Raw genomic sequence first — 23398 nt, 5'->3', positions numbered from 1 at the left:
TGCAATCCCCTCCCTCTTGCCAGGGGCTGCTTTGTCACACCAGCACAGGAGGCAGGGCGCACCTGCTCACTCACATGAGATTGACAGTCTGACAGATCCCTGGCGTCAAGCAGCCTACCCACCCTCTCTGCGATGCTTTGACCCTGCAGTGGTTACTCTTTCCCTCCTTCCTTCTGTGCTCTAGCCTGTGTGTGCAGGTGATCATCTTACCTCTCAGTTAACAAACCTTTTATATCTTATCTCTGAAGTTTGGATAATTAGCTGAAGATAGTGTACAAGCTTGGGCATTGAGCTCAACTTTCCCTTTGAACTGATGTTGGTGTTAAGATAGCACTTTCTGTGTCTCTAGTGCCAGATTTACAATACAGGGCTATTAGATTTTCTTTTCACATTGTCCTTGCCAGCATAAATCCAGCAACTATGGGAGACGCCTAACCAGGCCAGCCCAGTACACCTCGGTTCTGTTTTGCTCAATAGCGTGAAAAGCGTATTAATCTATATTGTGTTTTGTGACCGTGATGCATTTTTCATCACTGGAAAGGGAAGGAAAAGGGGGATACCTAGTCAGTTGTACAACTGAATGCGTTCACCTGAAATGTGTCTTTCGCAGTTAACCCAACCCCTCTGATAGACATGATTGATATGAGGTCTCTCTGTCCCAGGCGCCATGTGGGCTGATCAGCCGTGTAGGATATCCTGCATGGTGATTTGTGACTGGGCTCGCAGGCTCTGTGACCCACCCTTTCTCTCAAGCGAGAGATTCACATGTTAAAAATAGAGTAATTACACTGTGTGGTTCAGGTCCAGCGATATATGGGACCCCTGGGCTGGAGGTTTATGGCTCTCTGGACCCTTCTCTGTGTTGACAGGGGCTTGGGAGGTAAAGAGTGGAGAGAAGGAATGGGTTTGTTTTGGAGACTCACACACCAGTCCCATGTCCTCAGGTCCCAAGAGGCCTGCTCGGAAATGCCAGCTCCATCATCAGAGAAAATTGGAAGAATTACACAGAATTATAAAGTCAGTCTTTATTTATATATGTTTTAGATAAATGTGGGTATTCTGTTTTCATGTTTGTCTTTACATTCAGAGGCCAAGATTTTGGTAACAGCACACTGGCATTGGAAGGATAGAAATGAGTTTTTGACTGAAGCCAACCTTTGAGGCATCAGGAAAACCAGCCCTGCCCTGGTTTCCCTTCTGAGGGGCTGTGAGAGGCTGAGGGAAGATGGTGTAGTTAATACTCACGTGTTTTCCAAGTAGGCCCCGGATTCAAGCTGCTGCATGCCTTACAGATACTCTCACAGCTCCAGGCTGACACGAACACGCTCGCAGATAGGATTCCAGGTAGTGTCTGAGCAGAAACCATCGAGTCTTAGTTTACAACCCAGAAAACTGCTGATTAGTAGCTGAAATTACCTTTGACCTCTATGGCTGTTTAGAACGTTTTATGGCTGGTGTTTTCCTCACCCAGAGTGAGCAAAGCTGTAAATTATGTGAGCAGAGTTCAGACGGCAGACCTGATTCTCCACTGGACCTGTTGTCATTCTCAGGCGTTACTAGTCACTTTATGTTGGACAGAGCGCCTCTATTAGTATTCCGATTCTCAAGTAGAACAAATGTATTCTCTACCGAGTGACCACTGTCTTACATCAGACAATGCCCAATGACTGTGTTGTCATTGGACTTCTATGTGACAACCATAATGCTTTGTCCCCCTACTTAACTGACAACAGTGTATCACGTCATTGACTGACAGCAGTGTGGTGGTGGTGTCGTACATACGCTCTGACTAGAACGTTAGAACACACTGGAACCAGAGCCAGGGAGATAAGGCAGAGCATATTTATTTGATACGATGGGACATTTATGTCTCTAACAAGTGCTTAAAATAGTATTTTTGGCTCAGAAGTGGTGAGAAAAAATGCAATGAACTTTGAGATGGGCTATATTTATAGTAAGGGTTATTTTTAGTCCATTGTATTGCACAATGTTTTTGATACAAGTACAATCGCTTTGAGTAAATATAGTATGGATGTTTAGTTTCATTTATTAAATATACTATGTGCTGTAGACTATTATGTATAAATTGAAACAAAATACCATGATATTCAGTCAAATATATTCTATTTGTAAATCATGACTCCTTGTAAACCATAAGTGTACATGAAGTTCTTTGTATATTGGCAACAGAATAAGTTCTGTTCCCATTTGTCCTGCAGTTCCTGGAGAGGTAACAGGAAAAGACCAGGCTTGAGCGATAAATTGAGGCTTTGGTCCCTTTCACTACCTGTCTCTCGGTGCTCTGGATATCTGTGTGTATGTGTGCCTCCCAGTCTGCCTATGCTTGCTGCAGTTTGGTGCAGTGTTGACAGACTAAAGGGAGGACATCCAGAAAGCTGCAGGTTGAAAAGCAAGAGAGACATCTACACAGCTGGTCTCTTCTGCAAGACTCTTAACCTGAACCACATCTGTAAGTGGCCAATGCATAACAGCATGTAATAATAAAACATATGTATAATCCCTCTTGAGAGAGGGGTGTCAGACAAGCTCTTAAGTCCTAATTGATAGGTTAGTTAGCACTAGATCTTAGAGATATTCCACTGTCAGGGCTCAGCCCTGGTCTGGTCTGGCTCTATAAAGTGAAGCAGCAGGCAGGGCTTTGGGGGCTGCTCCCTGCTTGTCTGCAGCAACACCCAGTCAAACGGAAAGCTCTGGATAAGGGATTTTCTTCTCCTAGATGGATGGATAGGGGCCTGGTTTGGCCCAGTGTTCCCAGTCTGACTTCATGCTTTGGGGGTGTTGAGTTTGGAAAAAATGTCTGTCTTCTGCTTTCTCTGGCAAATATCTGCGTCAGATTCATGGAGCAGGTGTTGTGATCCCAGTGGGGACATTCAACAGATATTTAGAGTCCTGTGTGACAACCCTCAGCCAGCCGTTGTCAGTGACTGCTGGTCCCCCAGCTGCCCTCTCCCCTCAGCCTGGCCATGACAGCCCTGACACTCCATGCCCAGCCAGCCTGGAGACTTATTGCATTTCTGGGGGGGAAATGATGATGGATGCAGATCTCTCCCCTGTCCTCTATTACATTATCTTATGTCTTTTCATCACTTCTAGGATCATCTTTGGCTATAGCTCCTTAGCAGCTCTCCTGTCTTCCACCAGGAGCTGTATATCAGACAAGCCTGTAAAGATCATCTCCAGGTGTAAGATGGGGCTTTGCAGACCCCCTGTGACACACCACACACATAGTGATGTCATGGTCTCTACCCTCACTTGCCATAACCAATGTCAAGCATAACTTATTAACATGAAAAAACTTTTGCAAAAGAAGCCATAGTCAAAAGTAAAAACAAACCGGACCGACAGGCTAGTTATTTACAGACAGGGAGAGAGTGAAAGCACATAACTGTGGTTTTAGCCTTCCTGTCTGGAATCCCTCAGGATAGAGGCATTTCCTGAGATCCACCAAAGATGTCCTCGAGCGGATGTTGATATTTAGCTTTCCTTGTTACAGTGTTTAAAATGGTGGCGCTCCCTAAATAAACACAGCTGATTTGTAGATTGTGTTTTTTTTTTCTGTCTGCCTGCCACTCTCTGCTCCTATCCATGTTGCGGTGGAGGAGAGGAAGAGGCTGGACTCACTGGGTTTATGGATCCAGCTGATCACCATGTTCCAGTTCTAGAACCTCCCAGTGTGCTACAATCTCTGTGTTCCATCCCATGGTACTTCCCTCTGTTGCCTCCCTGATTAAGACAAACAAGTCAGTCATGCAGTGCTACCCATCATGCTCCAGTTGGTTCAAGTTGCCGTGCTCTCGGACTTTAGTGTGGACAACGTTAGCAAGAGTTAAGAACCAGGCCAGCTTAGAAAGCTGATGTGACATGGTGTACAATGACGTTGTTTACAAAGATGAGGGGTCATCTCCCTTTCTTTTATGCCTGTCCAGTCCTCTAATGTAAAGGCATGATGACAGCATTAACACGTTGCTTGCATTTGCATGTTTTGTAACATTTTTATTCTGTATATTTGTAGTCTTGTTTTCACTTTGTCATTTAGGTCATTATTGTGGAGTCACTACAATGTTGTTGATTCATCCTCAGTTCTCCCTAAGCGGTTACCTTTCTGTCCTGTAGCTCAGTTCAAAAAGACGACTGCATCGTGTGTCTGGGTGGTTTAATACATCATCCACAGCATCATTATTAACTTGACCATGCTTAAAGATGTATTCAATGTCTGATTTGTTATTGGTACCCATCTACCAATCACTGCTCTTCTTTCTGAGGCTTTCGAAAAGCTCCCTGGTCTGTGCTTGAAATTCAATACTTGACTAAGGGTCCTTACAGATGTTGTATGTACATGTATGCGGGACAATCCCTATTATTTCACACTGAGTGAGTCCATATAACTTATTATTTGATTTGTTAAGCCAAATTCTACTTTATTTTAGGTTTGCCTAAACAAAGGAGGTGAATACTTATGCAACAACTATATTTTAGGTAATTAATTTGAACCAAAAAAATGTCTAATTTTCTTATCACTTTGACATTATGCAGTGTTTTGTGTAGATCAATGGCAATAAATTACAATGAAATCTATTTAAATGCCACTTTATAACACAACAAACAGTTTAAGGGGTGTAGACTTTCTATTGAAAGGGTTGCATTGGACCTTTGAAGATGCCCTCTCTGTAGGACTGAAACTACAGTGCAGGTGGTGGCACTGACCTCACATCAACACTCATGTCGGTATGCCTCGCTAATGATTGACTACCTGCACATGCAACACTACCAGAACGTGTGACTGTACTTTGGACTCTAACACACCCAGCATGAACAGGCCCGAGTGCAGATCACACAATAGCATGAGGTCTCCAATCCTCTCTCGGTGCGTCATTACTCTCCCGTAGGGCTTTCCTTCATATCCTGTACCCTCCTCTGACACACACACACACACACACACACACACACACATTCCTATATCTACCATCTCTTTATTCATGCTCACCAGAGTGGAAAGAGGGACAATGTTCCTCCTGGCCTGGCCCTCTGACTGTCCTGCCATGTAGCTCTGAGGTGGGATATTTTCCCGCTTGCGTGTAACTTCCCTCACAACACAGGCCTGCATGAAGAGGATCCGTTTTCCCTCCCTCTTTCATATCTCATCTCTCTTTCTTTCTTTCTTGCTCTGTATTCCCCCTCTCCAGACAATGGCTGCACAGTATAGTGAGGTGCAATCTGACCCTGGATTCTTCGGTACATATTAGAGGCCTTTGTTTTGGGTGTGGTACTGTATGTATGACTTGCGTTGTTTGCTAGTGGCATCAGGGAATGGTTCATAAGGTTTTACCTCTCTTTTATGATGGACTTTGTTCTCTTTTATGACCGTCGATGGCTAGTGGAGGGATGTCAAGGTAATAACATGATGTTGGAGAGCAGGACAACCAAGGCCTTGCAGTTATATATGTTGTTTATCTCTGTTGTCTCCATCACACTCTCCTCTTGTTTGTTTGTTTGTTTGTTTGTTTGTTTGTGTCTATCTCTTGGCTTGTGCCAGGCTGGCTTCCTCAGTGGCAGCTGGTAATCTGCTCAGGCTCTGACTCGCTTCGAGTGTCCTGTGACCTTATAAGGACAAACTGATTCTGGGCTAACACTGGATTCTAAAGCAATGAACCGATCTGCTGCTTTGGCTGCACTCTAACCCCCGTGCTGGAAGTTATTACACCCCCTCCACCATACACACAAACACCCTCACATTTTTCATCATTTGTTTTTATTGTTTTTTCAGCCGTACTCACTTGGGCTCTTGCTGGCTGCCTGTCAGGGTTCCCACCCTAAACACTCATTTTGATATACCTGTTAAATTAACTAGGTAAAAACAGTTGAACTGTAAATGAGAAATACTTTTTCGTTTACAAACACACTTACACACCCGCTGTCAGTTAAAAGGTTAACGACACAGCCTGAGGGTCTGTTGTGCTCTGAGACCGTTGTGGGAGGAGGAGAGGGGGATTCCTGCCAGACGTAGGCTGTGATGTAGCTAGAGACTGGAGTGGAGCAGCAGCATTACGTTGCTCAGGCCGTGTCATTGTGAGTCACTCAGTACCATGGAGAGGCTGGTGGCTGGTCCTCCTCTGCCCTGACTCACAGTAGTGAGACACTGTGTCTTTGTCGGTCTGCTTGCCTGGCCGTCAGCCTACAGGGAGAGGGACCAGAGCAGGACTATATGTCTTTTGGTTAAGACACAGACATAAGTGTAGAACACTACGGAACATTCAGTCCTAACTCCTGACTGTGTCTTACACGTTGTGGTGGTATGTAGACGCTCTGGTTTGTTTTCCCTGCTGTAGTGTTTCACCACAGGCAGGCAGACTGGCATGGGCGGGTGCTGGGCGTCCTCAAGAGCCTTTCCCCAGCTGGTGGGCATTATGAGCGGGCTCTGGTGCGCCATAATCACCCTCTATTTGACCGTTATTGATTGAGCTACAGCTGAATGCCTTTATGGAAAATTTGGGAGTTTTAATACCATGGAGATGTATTTATTTGGTGTGCTGTTAATCTACAGGAAGTTGACTCACAGAGCTGCGTGCCTTAATGAGGTTTCTTATGAAAAAGTAGGAATGTCTGTTTTTTTATCCTCGTGTTTACCACAGTATATTTACAGAGTCATTTGACAGGTTTCCTGTGGGCCATTCAAACAGGGTTCCCAGCTTTGCTCATAACTTCAGAGGTTTGATGGAGGAAATGAAAAGTGTTGAAATGTCATTTGTTTGCTACTTCAATAACCTGACTTCGAGGCTGCATGGTAGAATCCACTGGCTATCACATGATTGGCTGCCTGCTCATCTTCCTCACCCTCTTCTCTCCTGTCTGCGATAACCACCCCCCCTCCTCCGTCCTGTTTCCTAACGCATCACTCCTCGTGCCCCAACCCTTCCCCTAACCACCTGAATCAGGAGACTCCACCAAGGCCAGAGTTCAGTTTCCTGAGAGACTGGTTGTGTCATAACATGTCTCTCTCTGTTGTGATTCAGCGTGCTGACGTTCTAATGATGTTTACTGTAGCTTTCTGCTGTGTGTGACCCATTGCTAATCTCTTGTACTTGACTCATGCACATTTCCTCCGGATGTCGTGAACTGTGACATAGCATTTTGGCTTCCTTCCCTTCCCACCAGTGTCACGGTCCTCAGGACAGAACAATCCGGTAGAGCGGAGTGCTCTTGGTCCAGCAGAGAGCTCAGTACTGGCTACAGAACATTCAGTCCTTTGAGCATAGTGCCTTGGCTCAGGAAACGCTGCCTTCTCCACCAGTGTTGTTTGGTTTGACCAAAGTGACGGTTGATAACCCGGGAGCTACGGTGGTTCAGTTTGAAAAATGCACGTTGGTGCAGGTTCTGAACTGTGGACCTGTCTATACTTTCCTTCTTTCTCTCTTTGATTCTCCCTTCTCTCCTGCCATATTCCACTACAGTGGGTTCCCTGTATATGGGTTATACACCTCGAGGGGTCAAAGTCAAAGAACTCTGTGTGTGTTTCCGTGTCTGGTTCTGTAACAGTTATTTTGTGTTTTTCTTGGCAGACGCCCAAGTGAAAAGGTGTGTTTTATTTGCTTTATCATTACTACCTTCCTGTACCGGCCCAGTCATTGGCCTGCTGCCAACAGACAGTAATATCCTCGCCCCCGCATGTCTGGACCAATCAGGGTTGATGTTAGGTTAAGCTTTGTCAATTTACTGGCCAGTTGGAGGCTGTTTGGAACCCACCTGATGCTGTTAGTTGGTAAAGTGCTGTGGGCATGGGGGAAAGGTCAGAGTCCCGATGATCACAAGATGTGGATTATGTTTCATCTTGTACCATCACCTTGTGATCTTAATCCCTGTCTGTCTGTTTGTGTTGGGCAGGATTGGGGTAATTCATCTGGGCAGCTGGTAATGCCAGCCAGAACACTGTCCATCTGCAGTCCATCACATTCTCTGTTCATCGGATTAATAACGTTTTTTTTATGGCATTCTTCATATTGGACTTGTTTTTTTAAACTGATCATCAACAGAAATGGATGTAATTTGGAAGTATTTGATGACCTCCCTCCCACACAGGCAACGTGTGGTGGAGGACTTGGTGTGCTTGATTCATGCTCTAGCTAGACTACCTCTTACCTTTTGTCTCACATTTTTCTATCAGGCTCCAGGCGCTGTCTCTGTTATCTGAAACATGTATAAATACATCTCTAATCACTAGAAATAGATCACAAAATCCTGGTTAACAACTTGGCAGCATATTGGGACATGTAATCAAATCATGGCATTCATGCAGCAATAAGCTCAATTGTGCAGAAAGGGAGAGCTGTCTGTGGTGTAAGTGTGTGTGAGAGAAACAGAGTGGAAGTGAGAAGTGTGTTTTTCATTTACTCCTCTTCCTTCTGTACCCTCGACCCTCTCCTACACTGGCCATGCATCCAGCCCATGTGTCATCTGTGTAGGCCTGCCTGCCTGCCTGCCTGCCTGCCTGCCTGCCTGCCTGCCTGCCTGCCTGCCTGCCTGCCTGCCTGCCTGCCTGCCTGCCTGCCTGTCTGTCTGTCGGTCTGCCTGTCTGTCCCAGTGCCTGTCTGTAGCTGATTTCTCTCTCCTCCTGAGTCAGCAGGAATGTGAGGAATGACTGAACCTTTCCCACCCTACTCTTGTCTGCCCATTTTTAGGCATGACCGACTCTCTCTTTTTGCTTCATTCCTCTCTCTCTCCCTCTGTCATCCTATCCCACCATTAACTACTAATGTATTTTGCCTCCCACCTCTCCTTCCCTCCCCGTCATTCATATCCTTTCTCTTCTCTTACCCTCTCTCCGTCTCTACTCCTCTTACACATTTTCTCCTCGGTCAGCTCAACACTCCAAATTTCTCCAAATTACATGCGAGCCCCCTTGAGCGAGAGGCGCTTGGCTCTATATTCTACCAAACCACAGAGAGGCCTCGAATCCAGCGACCACCGTCCCTCCCCATGAATAGTACTGTATCTCCTCTGGTTCCTCCTTTATGATTCACAGGGCTGTTCACGGGTGGCCTGTTTGATCTCCGGTTTACAACCCCCCCTGCCCTCACACTACTATTGTAAGTTAGTACACTATTATGACATGGCTGGGCCATGTGGGCTGGTCCAGGAAAGTGTTAAGTCTCCCAGTGCAGTCTGTCTGCCAGAGGAAATGGAGCTGTTCATCCCTCGTGCGTTTGTTGACAGGTTCCTGCAGTCCATGCTGGAGTAGAGCTCTGCTACCTGTCATATCTGACAGACTGCTCCCTCTTTTCTCTCCCTACTCCCTCCCTCACTTTGTGCTGCTATCACTCACATTAATGCAGGCAGGTTGATTGGGATGAATTGTGTCCTGGAGACAGAGCGGAGCAATTTCCTGTACATGGGCCAGCTGCAAAGTCAAAATTGACTATATATCCTAAGAATTCATGAAAACAAAAATGTGCTTTTTGGTCTTAATTTAAGGTTATCGTTAGGTATAAGGTTAACAGTGTGGTTAAGGTTAGGGTTAGGTTTAAAATCAGATTTTATGACTTTGTGGCTGTGCCGGCTAGTGACTACCCTGCAGAGCTGCCTCCAGTACATGAGTTATCCCAATAAATGCCAACCTGCTTAAATAATGCAGTTGGCTTTCACGGCTTCTGTGTGTGCCTGCACACATACAGACGCATGCACACATGTACACTTCCTGTCTCTGTATAATAAAATAGCACTAACAGATTGAGGATGGGCACACAAACATTTTTCTCCAGGCAAGCCGAAGTTGGTAGCCCAAGTCTACACCCCTTCGTCGGTGATTGTTCAACAGTAGGGATTCTTTAATGACGTGTTTTGCCATTTAACGAGAGACTAATTGTTTTCATACACATTTTTCACTTGAGAAATACTGCACCAAACATCTTATTTAGATGTAAAATTGTGCGACTAAGATCTCCATGGCAAAAATGTAACAAATTTATGACAGATTTCTTGAGTTGTCTTAGATTAATTCAGACTATTTTGAGTAAGTGTAGACTGGTTACAGCATCTCAAAATGGACAAACAGTACTATTGCTGCTTTTTTCTCATTTTGTCAACTGAAGGTCTTTTAAGGGAGTATACGAGCACAGTCATTCGGCTAGGCGTCAGCAGACTGAAGCATGCTTACGCCTTCTGCCTGGCCCAGCCTCTCTCCTACAGCTCAGTAGGTTTACAGTCAGCCTGGCCCAGCCTCTCTCCTACAGCTCAGTAGGTTTACAGTCTGCCTGGCCCAGGCTCTCTTCTACAGCTCAGTAGGTTTACAGTCAGCCTGGCCCAGCCTCTCTTCTACAGCCCAGTAGGTTTACAGTCTGCCTGGCCCAGCCTCTCTCCTACAGCCCAGTAGGTTTACAGTCAGCCTGGCCCAGCCTCTCTTCTACAGCTCAGTAGGTTTACAGTCAGCCTGGCCCAGCCTCTCTCCTACAGCTCAGTAGGTTTACAGTCAGCCTGGCCCAGCCTCTCTCCTACAGCTCAGTAGGTTTACAGTCTGCCTGGCCCAGGCTCTCTTCTACAGCCCAGTAGGTTTACAGTCAGCCTGGCCCAGCCTCTCTTCTACAGCCCAGTAGGTTTACAGTCAGCCTGGCCCAGCCTCTCTCCTACAGCTCAGTAGGTTTACAGTCTGCCTGGCCCAGGCTCTCTTCTACAGCTCAGTAGGTTTACAGTCAGCCTGGCCCAGCCTCTCTCCTACAGCCCAGTAGGTTTACAGTCTGCCTGGCCCAGCCTCTCTTCTACAGCCCAGTAGGTTTACAGTCAGCCTGGCCCAGCCTCCCTCCTACAGCCCAGTAGGTTTACAGTCTGCCTGGCCCAGCCTCTCTTCTACAGCTCAGTAGGTTTACAGTCAGCCTGGCCCATCCTCTCTCCTACAGCCCAGTAGGTTTACAGTCAGCCTGGCCCAGCCTCTCTCCTACAGCCCAGTAGGTTTACAGTCAGCCTGGCCCAGCCTCTCTCCTACAGCCCAGTAGGTTTACAGTCTGCCTGGCCCAGCCTCTCTCCTACAGCTCAGTAGGTTTACAGTCAGCCTGGCCCAGCCTCTCTCCTACAGCCCAGTAGGTTTACAGTCAGCCTGGCCCAGCCTCTCTTCTACAGCCCAGTAGGTTTACAGTCTGCCTGGCCCAGCCTCTCTTCTACAGCCCAGTAGGTTTACAGTCAGCCTGGCCCAGCCTCTCTCCTACAGCCCAGTAGGTTTACAGTCTGCCTGGCCCAGCCTCTCTTCTACAGCCCAGTAGGTTTACAGTCAGCCTGGCCCAGCCTCTCTCCTACAGCCCAGTAGGTTTACAGTCAGCCTGGCCCAGCCTCTCTTCTACAGCCCAGTAGGTTTACAGTCTGCCTGGCCCAGCCTCTCTTCTACAGCCCAGTAGGTTTACAGTCAGCCTGGCCCAGCCTCTCTCCTACAGCCCAGTAGGTTTACAGTCTGCCTGGCCCAGCCTCTCTTCTACAGCTCAGTAAGTTTACAGTCTGCCTGGCCCAGCCTCTCTTCTACAGCTCAGTAAGTTTACGGTCAGCCTGGCCCAGCCTCTCTCCTACAGCCCAGTAGGTTTACAGTCAGCCTGGCCCAGCCTCTCTCCTACAGCCCAGTAGGTTTACAGTCTGCCTGGCCCAGCCTCTCTTCTACAGCTCAGTAAGTTTACAGTCAGCCTGGCCCAGCCTCTCTCCTACAGCCCAGTAGGTTTACAGTCAGCCTGGCCCAGCCTCTCTTCTACAGCCCAGTAGGTTTACAGTCTGCCTGGCCCAGCCTTTCTTCTACAGCTCAGTAGGTTTACAGTCAGCCTGGCCCAGCCTCTCTCCTACAGCTCAGTAGGTTTACAGTCAGCCTGGCCCAGCCTCTCTTCTACAGCCCAGTAGGTTTACAGTCAGCCTGGACCAGCCTCTCTTCTACAGCCCAGTAGGTTTACAGTCAGCCTGGCCCAGCCTCTCTCCTACAGCCCAGTAGGTTTACAGTCTGCCTGGCCCAGCCTCTCTTCTACAGCTCAGTAGGTTTACAGTCAGCCTGGCCCAGCCTCTCTCCTACAGCCCAGTAGGTTTACAGTCAGCCTGGCCCAGCCTCTCTTCTACAGCCCAGTAGGTTTACAGTCTGCCTGGCCCAGCCTCTCTTCTACAGCTCAGTAGGTTTACAGTCAGCCTGGCCCAGCCTCTCTCCTACAGCCCAGTAGGTTTACAGTCAGCCTGGCCCAGCCTCTCTTCTACAGCTCAGTAGGTTTACAGTCAGCCTGGCCCAGCCTCTCTCCTACAGCTCAGTAGGTTTACAGTCTGCCTGGCCCAGCCTCTCTTCTACAGCTCAGTAGGTTTACAGTCAGCCTGGTCCAGCCTCTCTCCTACAGCCCATTAGCTCAGCAGCAGCTGGGAAGCTGTCTGTTTCTCATCCTCTGCTCCATGCTCAGGTGGTCCTCACTCTGTGCTTTATTAAAGTTAAATCACTTGTCGCCAAACTATAAAAGCTCATGTAAGCCCCACTGACCCCATGACTCCCCACCACACTCTGGAAGCTAAGCCACGGCCCACCTGCAGCAACAGCACAATGCTGCCTGGCTCTCACAGACATATACTACTGACACTTCCTTCTGCTCATGCTCCATGAACCTCCTTTTGACTCATTAAAGTAGAATTCCATGTAACTTTGTGGTCTACGACTGATCAGGGATAAAATGTTCAAGATGCTGGGTATTCTGCCGTGTGTGCTCGGCGGGGCAGGGGCGCCAAAACTCTGGCCTCGTGTAAACGCACGTCTTAGCGAGCTTGAGAGTGGGTTAATTACAGAGGGCCAGAGGGCTACCATGCACAGCAGGCTGGGGAGAAGAGAAGAGGGTTGGGCCTGTTTCCCATGGAGAGACTGGGATGAACTTGAAGAGGCTGTTCCAGAGGGGCTTTGACTGCCCTGCCTGCCACAGTGGTTTGATTTTACAGGGCAGAGGACACCACGTGATATAAGCAGAATTCAATATAATTCCAATGCAAGAACTGCCCCCAAAATTGTGCCCCTGCACTGATTTCAACTGCCCCCTTAGTAACTTTATCCTGGTGCTGGGTCTGTCTCTTAGATGTGTGTGTCCCTATGTGCTTGCTCTACATTGCTGACACTCCTGCTCTTCCCCTCTGTGTGTGTAGCTGGATGGGACGATGGACCTGGATGAGCGGCGAATGATCCGTTCAGCCATCAGAGATCTAAGGAGGAGAGAGATAGAGGACATGGAGGCAGCCCTGGCCAGCAAACGCTTCCGGCACAAACACCTCAACCAGAATGACGACAAAGAGAACCAGCTCACAAATAGGTGAGCCTCCTGAATCTGAATAGACACACATACACACACACACACACACACACACACACACACACACACACACACACACACACACACACACACACACACGCACGCACGTACGCGCACCTCGCACACACGCTCTTGCACACAGACCCATTATCCATGACAGATTGTTGCAGTCCAGATGAGCTGCCTGGAAACTCTGAGACAACAAGCACACAAACCCAGATGCAGCACTCCCTCTCCTTCTCCAGGGAGGCCTTCTGGGAAGTTGGGCCACAACACTGCAGATCTGGAATAACCATGACAGGGAGTCCATAAAAACAGGGGAGGTTGAAGAACTCATATGCAATTTTTCGTTATGTAAATACACACCTGTGTAGGCATAACGTTTAATAATAAGTCGTGTATGTATGTATGTATGTATGTATGTATGTATGTATGTATGTATGTATGTATGTATGTATGTATGTATGTATGTATGTATGTATGTATGTATGCATGCATGTATGTATGTATGTATGCATGCATGTATGTAAAGACGTCAATACAGTCGTTTACATGTATTTTATTTATTTTGTATTTCATTAGTCTTTATTGACCCGTTACAGCAGGCTTGAACGTATTACCGGTTCAGCGATGCCAGAACGCATCACGCCGCGCAGCCATAGCAGACGGAAAAACTGACGAGTCTGCAGTCGTCGCCTCCTGTCATCTGTTTATTACACCCGTTTGTTTTACATTAGAACCCGATCAGAAACAGGACTAACAAGACAACAACATCCCTTCGTGTGCCAATCATCATCACCATTGTACTTTTTACCGGTTTTCATTGGGCTGTAATGGTAGTGAGTGAGTTCAGGCTGGAGTGTTTAGGCTGAACGCTGTGGGCCATGCTGGCTTGCTGCTCCTTTCTGCTAATTAATGACTGGCTCGACTACAGCAGCTTACAGCAGCCAGCCGGAAAAGGCCCAAGCAGACAACTGCTCCTAGTTGACTCGTGTTCTGGGCTGCAGATCCACAACATGAGGAGGACGCTGGCCCTCCTACATCTCTCCTCCTACTGGATCACATTAGGGACAATGACTGTTAAATGGGATCCGTTTGCTGGGTAGTTGGATTACTTGGGTTACATAAATAACAGAGGTGCCCCTTTTTAAAGCTGGAAGAATATGTCTATTTGCCACATGCATGCACGTGTCCATACAGGCTTGCGAGCCTGTATGGACACACACACACACACACACACACACACACACACACACACACACACACACACACACACACACACACACACACACACACACACACACACACACACACACACACACACACACACACACACACACACACACACACACACACACACACACACACACACACACACACACACACACACAGCCTCCTGAAAGCAATATTATCCTTTTCTACTCACTGCGGGAATGTCAAATATTCTATTCCAAGTTCCACACACCCTCCAATCCCAATGAGGCGAAGAGAGAGGGAAAGAGAAGGGGAATGAGTCAGAGAGGAAGAAAAAAGAGGCAGAGAAATGGAGAGCTATATGAGGATAGAGAGGAGGAAGACGTTTTGCCAGGCAATGTGCTTCTCTCTCCTTTACATGTCTATCATGCTGTCACTTTTTCTAGGCTGGATTTGGGAATCTTTTTCTCCGAAAAAAAAAAGTTTTCTTCCCGGCCAAGAAAAACTGTCTGGCGTCTTGATTTACTCCAGGAGTGGAGCCAGTGAGGCCCAGAACACTGCAGGATGCCTCTGAATGTGGATTACACTGCCCTTCTGGCCACCGTAACACATGAGCAGGGTCAAGCATCACCAAAAACCATGAAAGCAGCACTCTGATGTGTCAGTGTGTGTTTCTGTTTGTGTGTCTGTATCTCAGGTCAGATTTGGGTGACTCCCTAAACATGCTCTCTGTGAAACTACAAGCCATCCAGGACATTGAGGAACTGACTGGACTGGTGAGAACAGTGATGTACACCACACACATGACTTGTGAATTTACAGTTAGACATCATCAGTATCAATCTTTCACAAACCTCCATGCACATACTGCCCTAGATTAGTAAATCAATTACAAGTCAGCCAGTCTCACTCATCTGTTTCTGCATCTCTCTATGTGGCCCTCTGAGTTTGTCTCCCCATCCACATGAATGGTTCTGAGCATCACTCTCCCTGTGTTGTGATGGCTGTCCTGTCTGTGTGTTCCAGCTGCGCGGGGCCACTGAGTATGAGGAGAGGAAACTGATCAGAGCTGCCATCCGCCGCCTCCGAGACGAGGAGCAGCAGGGTGAGTACAGAGGAGAAGGAGCTGGTGGTAGAGGAGGAGGAGAAGGAACAGAGATGGAGGTAGAGGAGGAGGAGAAGGAACAGAGATGGAGGTAGAGGAGGAGGAGAAGGAACAGAGATGGAGGTAGAGGAGGAGGAGAAGGAACAGAGATGGAGGTAGAGGAGGAGGAGAAGGAACAGAGATGGAGGTAGAGGTAGAGGAGAAGGAACAGAGATGGAGGTAGAGAAGAAACAGAGATGGAGGAGAAGGAACAGAGATGGAGGAAGAGAAGAAAAAGAGATGGAGGAGAAGGAACAGAGATGGAGGTAGAGGAGAAGGAGAAGGAACAGAGATGGAGGTAGAGGAGGAGGAGAAGGAACAGAGATGGAGGTAGAGGAGGAGGAGAAGGAACAGAGATGGAGGAGGAGGAGAAGAAACAGAGATGGAGGTAGAGGAGGAGGAGAAGGAACAGAGATGGAGGTAGAGGAGAAGGAGAAGGAACAGAGATGGAGGTAGAGGAGGAGGAGAAGGAACAGAGATGGAGGTAGAGGAGGAGGAGAAGGAACAGAGATGGAGGTAGAGGAGAAGGAGAAGGAACAGAGATGGAGGTAGAGGAGGAGGAGAAGGAACAGAGATGGAGGTAGAGGAGAAGGAGAAGGAACAGAGATGGAGGTAGAGGAGGAGGAGAAGGAACAGAGATGGAGGTAGAGGAGGAGGAGAAGGAACAGAGATGGAGGTAGAGAAGAAACAGAGATGGAGGTAGAGGAGGAGGAGAAGGACCAGAGATGGAGGTAGAGGAGGAGGAGAAGGAACAGAGATGGAGGTAGAGGAGAAGGAGAAGGAACAGAGATGGAGGTAGAGAAGAAACAGAGATGGAGGAGAAGGAACAGAGATTGAGGTAGAGAAGAAACAGAGATGGAGGAGAAACAGAGATGGAGGTAGAGGAGGAGGAGAAGGAACAGAGATGGAGGAAGAGAAGAAACAGAGATGGAGGAGAAGAAACAGAGATGGAGGTAGAGGAGGAGGAGAAGGAACAGAGATTGAGGTAGAGGAGGAGAAGGAACAGAGATTGAGGTAGAGGAGGAAGAGAAGGAACAGAGATGGAGGTAGAGGAGGAGGAGAAGGAACAGAGATGGAGGAAGAGAAGAAACAGAGATGGAGGAGAAGGAACAGAGATTGAGGTAGAGAAGAAACAGAGATGGAGGAGAAGGAACAGAGATTGAGGTAGAGAAGAAACAGAGATGGAGGAGAAACAGAGATGGAGGTAGAGGAGGAGGAGAAGGAACAGAGATGGAGGTAGAGGAGAAGGAACAGAGATGGAGGTAGAGAAGAAACAGAGATGGAGGAGAAGGAACAGAGATGGAGGAAGAGAAGAAAAAGAGATGGAGGAGAAGGAACAGAGATTGAGGTAGAGGAGGAAGAGAAGGAACAGAGATGGAGGTAGAGGAGGAGGAGAAGGAACAGAGATTGAGGTAGAGGAGGAGAAGGAACAGAGATTGAGGTAGAGGAGGAAGAGAAGGAACAGAGATGGAGGTAGAGGAGGAGGAGAAGGAACAGAGATGAGGAGAACACTTACAGTACACACATCTCTCCAGGGGGGCAGGCATACAGCACTCCCCTGCTACCTGATAAGTTGAAGGACATGTTAGGATAGTACTCTCTAATAATCCTGTCTCCTGTTTCCCAGAGGTTCTCCCTTTCTCTCTTCCTCTCTCTATTTTAACCCACTTGTTCTCTGTCCTTCTCACCCTCTCTGGCTTGTTCATTCAGTAGTAAGCTCCTGTCTTGACAAATAAGCCACTTTAGCACCTCCTCAGCTCCCATTGGAGATTTGATAGGTTTGTATCGTCTCCCCCCTCATCAGTCAGTACTCAGTCGTCACCAGAATAACCACACAGGCCACCTCTTTCTCCCAACTCAAGGTGTGTGGCTATAGTTGAGGCATGTGTATGTGTTCTGTGTAACCGGTTGGATGTGGTGTGTGTTTCAGGTACAGGGCAGAAAGGGAGGACCACCGGCCAATGCCTGGAGTCTGAGGGCCTGGATCTCCAAAACAGCCTGGGAGCAGGGGTGAGTGAGTGAGTGAGTGAGTGAGTGAGTGAGTGAGTGAGTGAGTGAGTGAGTGAGTGAGTGAGTGAGTGAGTGAGTGAGTGAGTGAGTGAGTGAGTGAGTGAGTGAGTGAGTGAGTGAGTGAGTGAGTGAGTGAGTGAGTGAGGTGGGGAGAGAGTACAGAGTGGGGAGAGAGAGAGAGAGTACAGAGTGGAGAGAGAGAGAGTACAGAGTGGAGAGAGAGAGTACAGAGTGGGGAGAGAGAGAGTACAGAGTGGGGGGAGAGAGAGAGAGAGAGAAGGGGTGAGTACAGAGAGAAGGGGTGAGTCCAGAGTGGGAGAGTGAGAGAGAGAGAGAGAGAGTGAGAGTGAGAGTGAGAGTGAGAGTGAGAGAGAGAGAGAGAGAGTGAGAGAGAGAGAGAGAGAGAGAGAGAGAGAGAGAAGGGGAGAGTACAGTGTGGGAGTGGAGGTGGCAAACAGGTTTGATTATGACAGCTGTATGAAATATAGATAAACGGGAAGGTGATGAACTGATTGGGGCTGCGATCTGGCTGGCTGTCAATGCCTCAAACTTTTTTATATGAAGAGAGATCATGTTGCAACTTACACGTCAACTTTAATTAGCAGCACAGACTCAGTTGTGGGTGTTGAGTATATGTTTGCAGAGAACAGTGACCATTTAGGTTTTGTGCTGCCACAATGAAGAATGCAGACAACAACAACACCCAGGCATGTGACTCCGTCAGACACTGTCTGTCTCATGACTGTGTCTTCTCTTCACCATGTTCCAAACACATAAACTGACAGACACGCAGACGAGCTTGCGCCAAAGTGGCTGCCACGACGCAAGGAATGTATTTTCATTCTTCATACCTCATTCATTTCTGGCTAAGTACACCCAGAGACAGAGGAGAGTAGATTTGCTCAGGCTCTGGTGTTTGATATAGGCAGTAAATCCTTGGTGATAAGAACACCCTGCGAACCAGGCCTGTCATTCTACACACTACTAGTTACCCAGGTTGTCCCTCTCCACACTCTCACATCACACTGAAGGGAAATGATTATGTTTTGATTATATGTGGCAACCAGAACTTGGGCGTGTCTGTGCGTGCCTATCTGTCCGTCTGTCTGTCGGAGATTGGAAGGGAAGAGTGATGTAGTCTCTCTCCCATTCTATATTCCTCCTTCTCACCTCTCTCGTTTTCTCTTTCCCCCTTTCAGACTTGAGGCTTTGCATGTCAAAGCCCTTTACACAGTTGGTTAGGAGAGGCCCCCTTGTGGTCAGTGAAGTGAACTACTGTATTCATAACCCTAATAGCTACAGTTAAATTCAATAGGACAGTTTCCTGTGAAAGCATTGCAGATTGATGAGTTTATGTGCTGATAATGCTGAAAGACGTAATAGTAACAACGTAATCATTTTTCAGAACTGCTTGCCAGGGGCCAGATGCTATCTTATCACTGTTGCTTGATCAGTGTCTGTACTCCCTGATGAATGCTCTGTTTTCTAAAGACAGGATCTCTGTTGGGTAAATTTAATTCCTATTGTATGCCGTCATTCCTGTAAGAATTGGTTTGGTGATGCGGGTTAGGCTGTATGCTCAGCCGGGAAGCTGTACCAACATGAAAAAATACTACAGTTTACTATAGAATACTACAGTACTTATTATAGAATCCTATAGTAAACTGTAGTATACTCTAGGATACTATACTACAAATTGTAGTATCCCTCGATCATGTGTAGTACTTACTATAGAATGTTAATACTACAGTATTATCCGCAAAAAAGCACTGTTGTAAATACTATAGTAATGTCCAAAAAAACACTACAATCCGTAAAAACATGACACTTTTAGTAGTGCTGAGCGATTAGGGCTTCTTTTAGGCTGGTTCGATTTCGATTTGATTATAAAAATGACTTTAATAAAACATTTAAGTTGTTTTGTATCAGACCTCAGGATAAGACCCAGATGCAGACAGTTCGAAAGTAACAAACGTTTATTACAAAAACAGGGGGCAGGCAGGCTCAGGTTCAGGGCAGGCAGAGGTCAGTAATTCAGAGCAGAGTCTGAAAGGTACAGAACGGCAGGCAGGCTCAGGGCAGGCAGAATGGTCAAAACCAGGAAAACTAGAAAACAGGGACTAGAGAGAAAAACAGGAGTATGGGGAAAAACGCTGGTAGGCTTGACGAGACAAGATGAACTGGCAACAGACAAATAGAAAACACAGGAATAAATGCACAGGGGATAATGGGGAAAATGGGTGACACCTGGAGGGGGGTGGAGACAAGCACAAGACAGGTGAAACAGATCAGGGTGTGACAGTTTTGTATATTACATTTATTTCATTTGATGACTTTATTATCTCATTCCAAGTCATCATCTCATCTCTGCCTATGCTGTCTGACAAAATCACTATTTTGTAGTTCTTCAAAGTAAATAAGGTATACTTCTATGACTGCTGAATACCAACTATCAATCAAAGATCATGTATTTTCAGGTAGAGATACCTCGCGAAGCAGCTGTTTTTCTATCCCTCTCGATTGCTCTTTCTCACTTCTCTCCGTGTCTGCTCCACACAGACCGGGCAAGTAGCCGGGCGCACAATGGATTATGGCCATTGTAGGTAATTACCACGGTTTCTGCGCTAAACTATTTAGAATATTGGCCTGTTGGAAACTACAACTCCCTACTACATTGCACAGTTCGGGCTTGATCTGATTTATCTCTAGAGAACCTGCGCATCAAGCCCCCCCCCAAAAAAAAAAACCCCAAACAAAATGGAATTCAAATTATTGAACCGACGTTGGTCAATTCCTTGTTGAAAAAAGAACAGACATTTTGGTTAATCGCTCAGCACTAAACTATAGTAAATACTACAGTATTGAATTTGCATTTACTCTGCCTATTCCCCTCCCCCATCCTCCAATTTGTGCCACCCATAAATTAGAAACCTACATACCAAGTATTGTGTTCCCTGCAGGTTATAGAAAAGAGCAGATGTTTTGAACTCTCTGTTCAGACCCCAGTCCTACCTACCTACAGGTTATAGAAAATGTGCTATTTTAGTATTTCTCTGGTAGGTTTCCTGGTAGGCCTTCACTTCTATGTCAAAGATAATAAAACAAAAATACTACAGTGATGTCTGCAATAACAATAGAGTAAACACTACAGTATACTACATTTTGCTAAAATAATACATTACTATAGTATTTAGGGGCTCCCGAGTGCCACAGCGATCTAAGTCACTGCATCTCAGTGCTAAAGGTGTCACTACAGACACCCTGGTTCGAATCCAGGCTGTATCACAACCGACCGTGATTGGGAGTCCCATAAGGCGGCGCACAATTGGCCCAGCGTCGTCCGGGTTTGGCCGGTGTAGGCCAACATTGTAAATAAGAATTTGTTCTTAACTTTTTTCCGTTACTACAGTATTTAAACTATAGTTAATTGTAAATACTACAGTGTACTACAGTAAATACTACAGTAAAAATACTACAGTGTACTACAGTAAAGTCTGCAAAAACACTACAGTGAATACTATAGTATTTATACCATATATTATTTATTCCATAGTATACTATAGTATGAAAAAAAAGTATGGAAATGTATGAACTCAGTACTGTAAGTTGCTCTGGATAAGAGCGTCTGCGAAATGACTAAAATCTTAATGTAAAATGTAAAGTACTTGTGGCTATACAGTAACTACAATGTAGCAATGCTTAACACTCTAGTAGTCTTGTGTTGCTTCCTAACAAAAGGCCTTAAGATTAGTTAGTCACCTTTTGTTCCTTCGTAAACTGTATTTCCTTTAGGTCTGGTTTTGTTTGTCATATATTTTGGCAACATATACTGGATTTAGTATTGTGTGAAACTATGCAATTGTAAGATGTTGGAGGTAACAATTCAGACCACACATCTAGCAGATAAGAACTAATGGTTAGAACAATCTAGAAAGGTTGTATGGTATACTCTGTATGTGGCTGTTCTTGTTCTTGGCTGTCTAGTTGTCAATGTTGGAGTGGGCCCCATATGCATTGGATATCTGAGCCAGTGTCTGTGTTTCTTTGAGTCTGTATGTTTGGAGTCTGGCGTTCTAGTCAGGAAGAAGCAATAGCGTTTTTCAGGTCATGGGGCACAATGCCTGCATCCTCTCAGGTGGAGGGGCTGACATGGCCCTCGTGCTGTCAGAGAGGGGCTACAGATGGGGTGATGGGGGCAGACAGACACATCCAGCCCACCAGCTGTGCTCCAGCAGTCTGTCTTGAGTCAGTCTGCTCTGTATGTAATGGGGCTGTGGCCTACAACAACAGCAGCAACTGGCAGCAGGGCTCCTTCCATACATCACAGGAGCGGATCTCTTTGAGTTGCGCTCAATTGTCCCCAGGCAGATGGAGGCCCCAGATAATGGTCTATAGTTCACATAGATATACAGTACCAGTCAAAAGTTTGGACACACCTACTCATTCCAGGGTTTTTCTTTATTTCTACTATTTTCTACATTGTAGAATACTAGTAAAGACATCAACACTATGAAATAACACATGGAATCATGTAGTCACCAAAAAAGTGTTAAACAAATCAAAATATGTGAAAGAGGAGGAAGGGAAGCGCTACTAAGGTACACAATAGTAAATGTTGGTAGACAGAAGGTGCTCTTTGGTAAAAGGGGTGAGTTGGTCATCAAAAAGAAAGGAGGACCAAGGCGCTCTTCATATAATTGATTAAAATGCCTTTATTAGTATGGCATGTTCAATAGAAACAATGTTTTTAAAAATCCGACGCGTTTTGGCTGCATGGCCTTCGTCAGGGAGTACAAAGAAATAATACAATGTTCTCTTTTTAACAGCTTTTCCAATTAACCCTAATTTGAAGAGGGAGTGGTTCAAATTGATTGGACACACCTAGTAAGCAATACTATACACACTTTAAAGTGAAATACTGTAGCTATGTTATCATAAAAATTTAACTCCAAGCTAGAAGTATCAGAACACTTAGAAAGGTAGTTCTAACCTTAAATATGGCTGGGAGAAGTGTCAAGAATAAGAAAGCAATATATTCCATAGCACACTAGAACACAGCAAAACATGAACAACAAGAGTCTAAACATAGCTGAGGGCAATTGATATATTTTATATTTGAGATTCTTCAAAGTAGCCACCCTTTGCCTTGATGACAGCTTTGCACACTCTTGGCATTCTCTCAACCAGCTTCATGGGGTAGTCACCTGGAATGCATTTCAATTAACAGGTGTGCCTTGTTAAAAGTTAATTTGTGGAATTTAATTCCTCCTTAATGCGTTTTAGCCAATCAGTTGTGTTGTGACAAGGTAGGGGTGGTATACAGAAGATAGCCCTGTTTGGTAAAAGACCAAGTCCATATTATGGCAAGAATACCTCAAATAAGCAAAGAGAAATGACAGTCCATCATTACTTTAAGACATGAAGGTCAGTAAAACCTGAAAATGTCAAGAACTTTGTTTCTTCAAGTGCCGTCGCAAAAACCATCAAGCCCTATGATGAAACTGGCTCTCATGAGGACCGCCACAGGAATGGAAGACCCCGAGTTACCTCTGCTGCAGAGGATAAGTTCATTGGAGTTACCAGCCTCCCAAATTGCAGGCCAAATAAATGCTTCACAGAGTTCAATAACAGACACATCTCAACATCAACTGTTCATAGGAGACTGCGTGAATCCAGCCTTCATGGTCGAATTGCTGCATGGTGTGGGGGTGCTTTGCTGGTCACACTGTCAGTGATCTATTTAGAA

The 23398-nt window shown here is 46.3% G+C and overlaps 1 protein-coding gene across 4 annotated transcripts in view; it reads left to right on the top strand.

The window, feature by feature from the left end:
- smtnb (smoothelin b) overlaps positions 1-23398 on the top strand; it is a 92140-nt gene that overhangs the window by 14574 nt on the left and 54168 nt on the right. For all 4 annotated transcript variants that reach the window (XM_045706730.1, XM_045706731.1, XM_014171305.2 and 1 more), the window contains exons 2-5: positions 13141-13304; positions 15196-15274; positions 15525-15603; positions 17573-17652. In XM_045706730.1, coding sequence (XP_045562686.1) covers positions 13141-13304; positions 15196-15274; positions 15525-15603; positions 17573-17652 — 402 coding nt within the window. The remainder of the gene's footprint in view (positions 1-13140; positions 13305-15195; positions 15275-15524; positions 15604-17572; positions 17653-23398) is intronic.

This window comes from Salmo salar, chromosome ssa24, assembly GCF_905237065.1.
Source record: "Salmo salar chromosome ssa24, Ssal_v3.1, whole genome shotgun sequence".
Lineage (NCBI taxonomy): Eukaryota > Metazoa > Chordata > Actinopteri > Salmoniformes > Salmonidae > Salmo > Salmo salar.
Note: the sequence above shows the minus strand (reverse complement) of the source record. Positions and strands in the feature narration are given on the sequence as shown.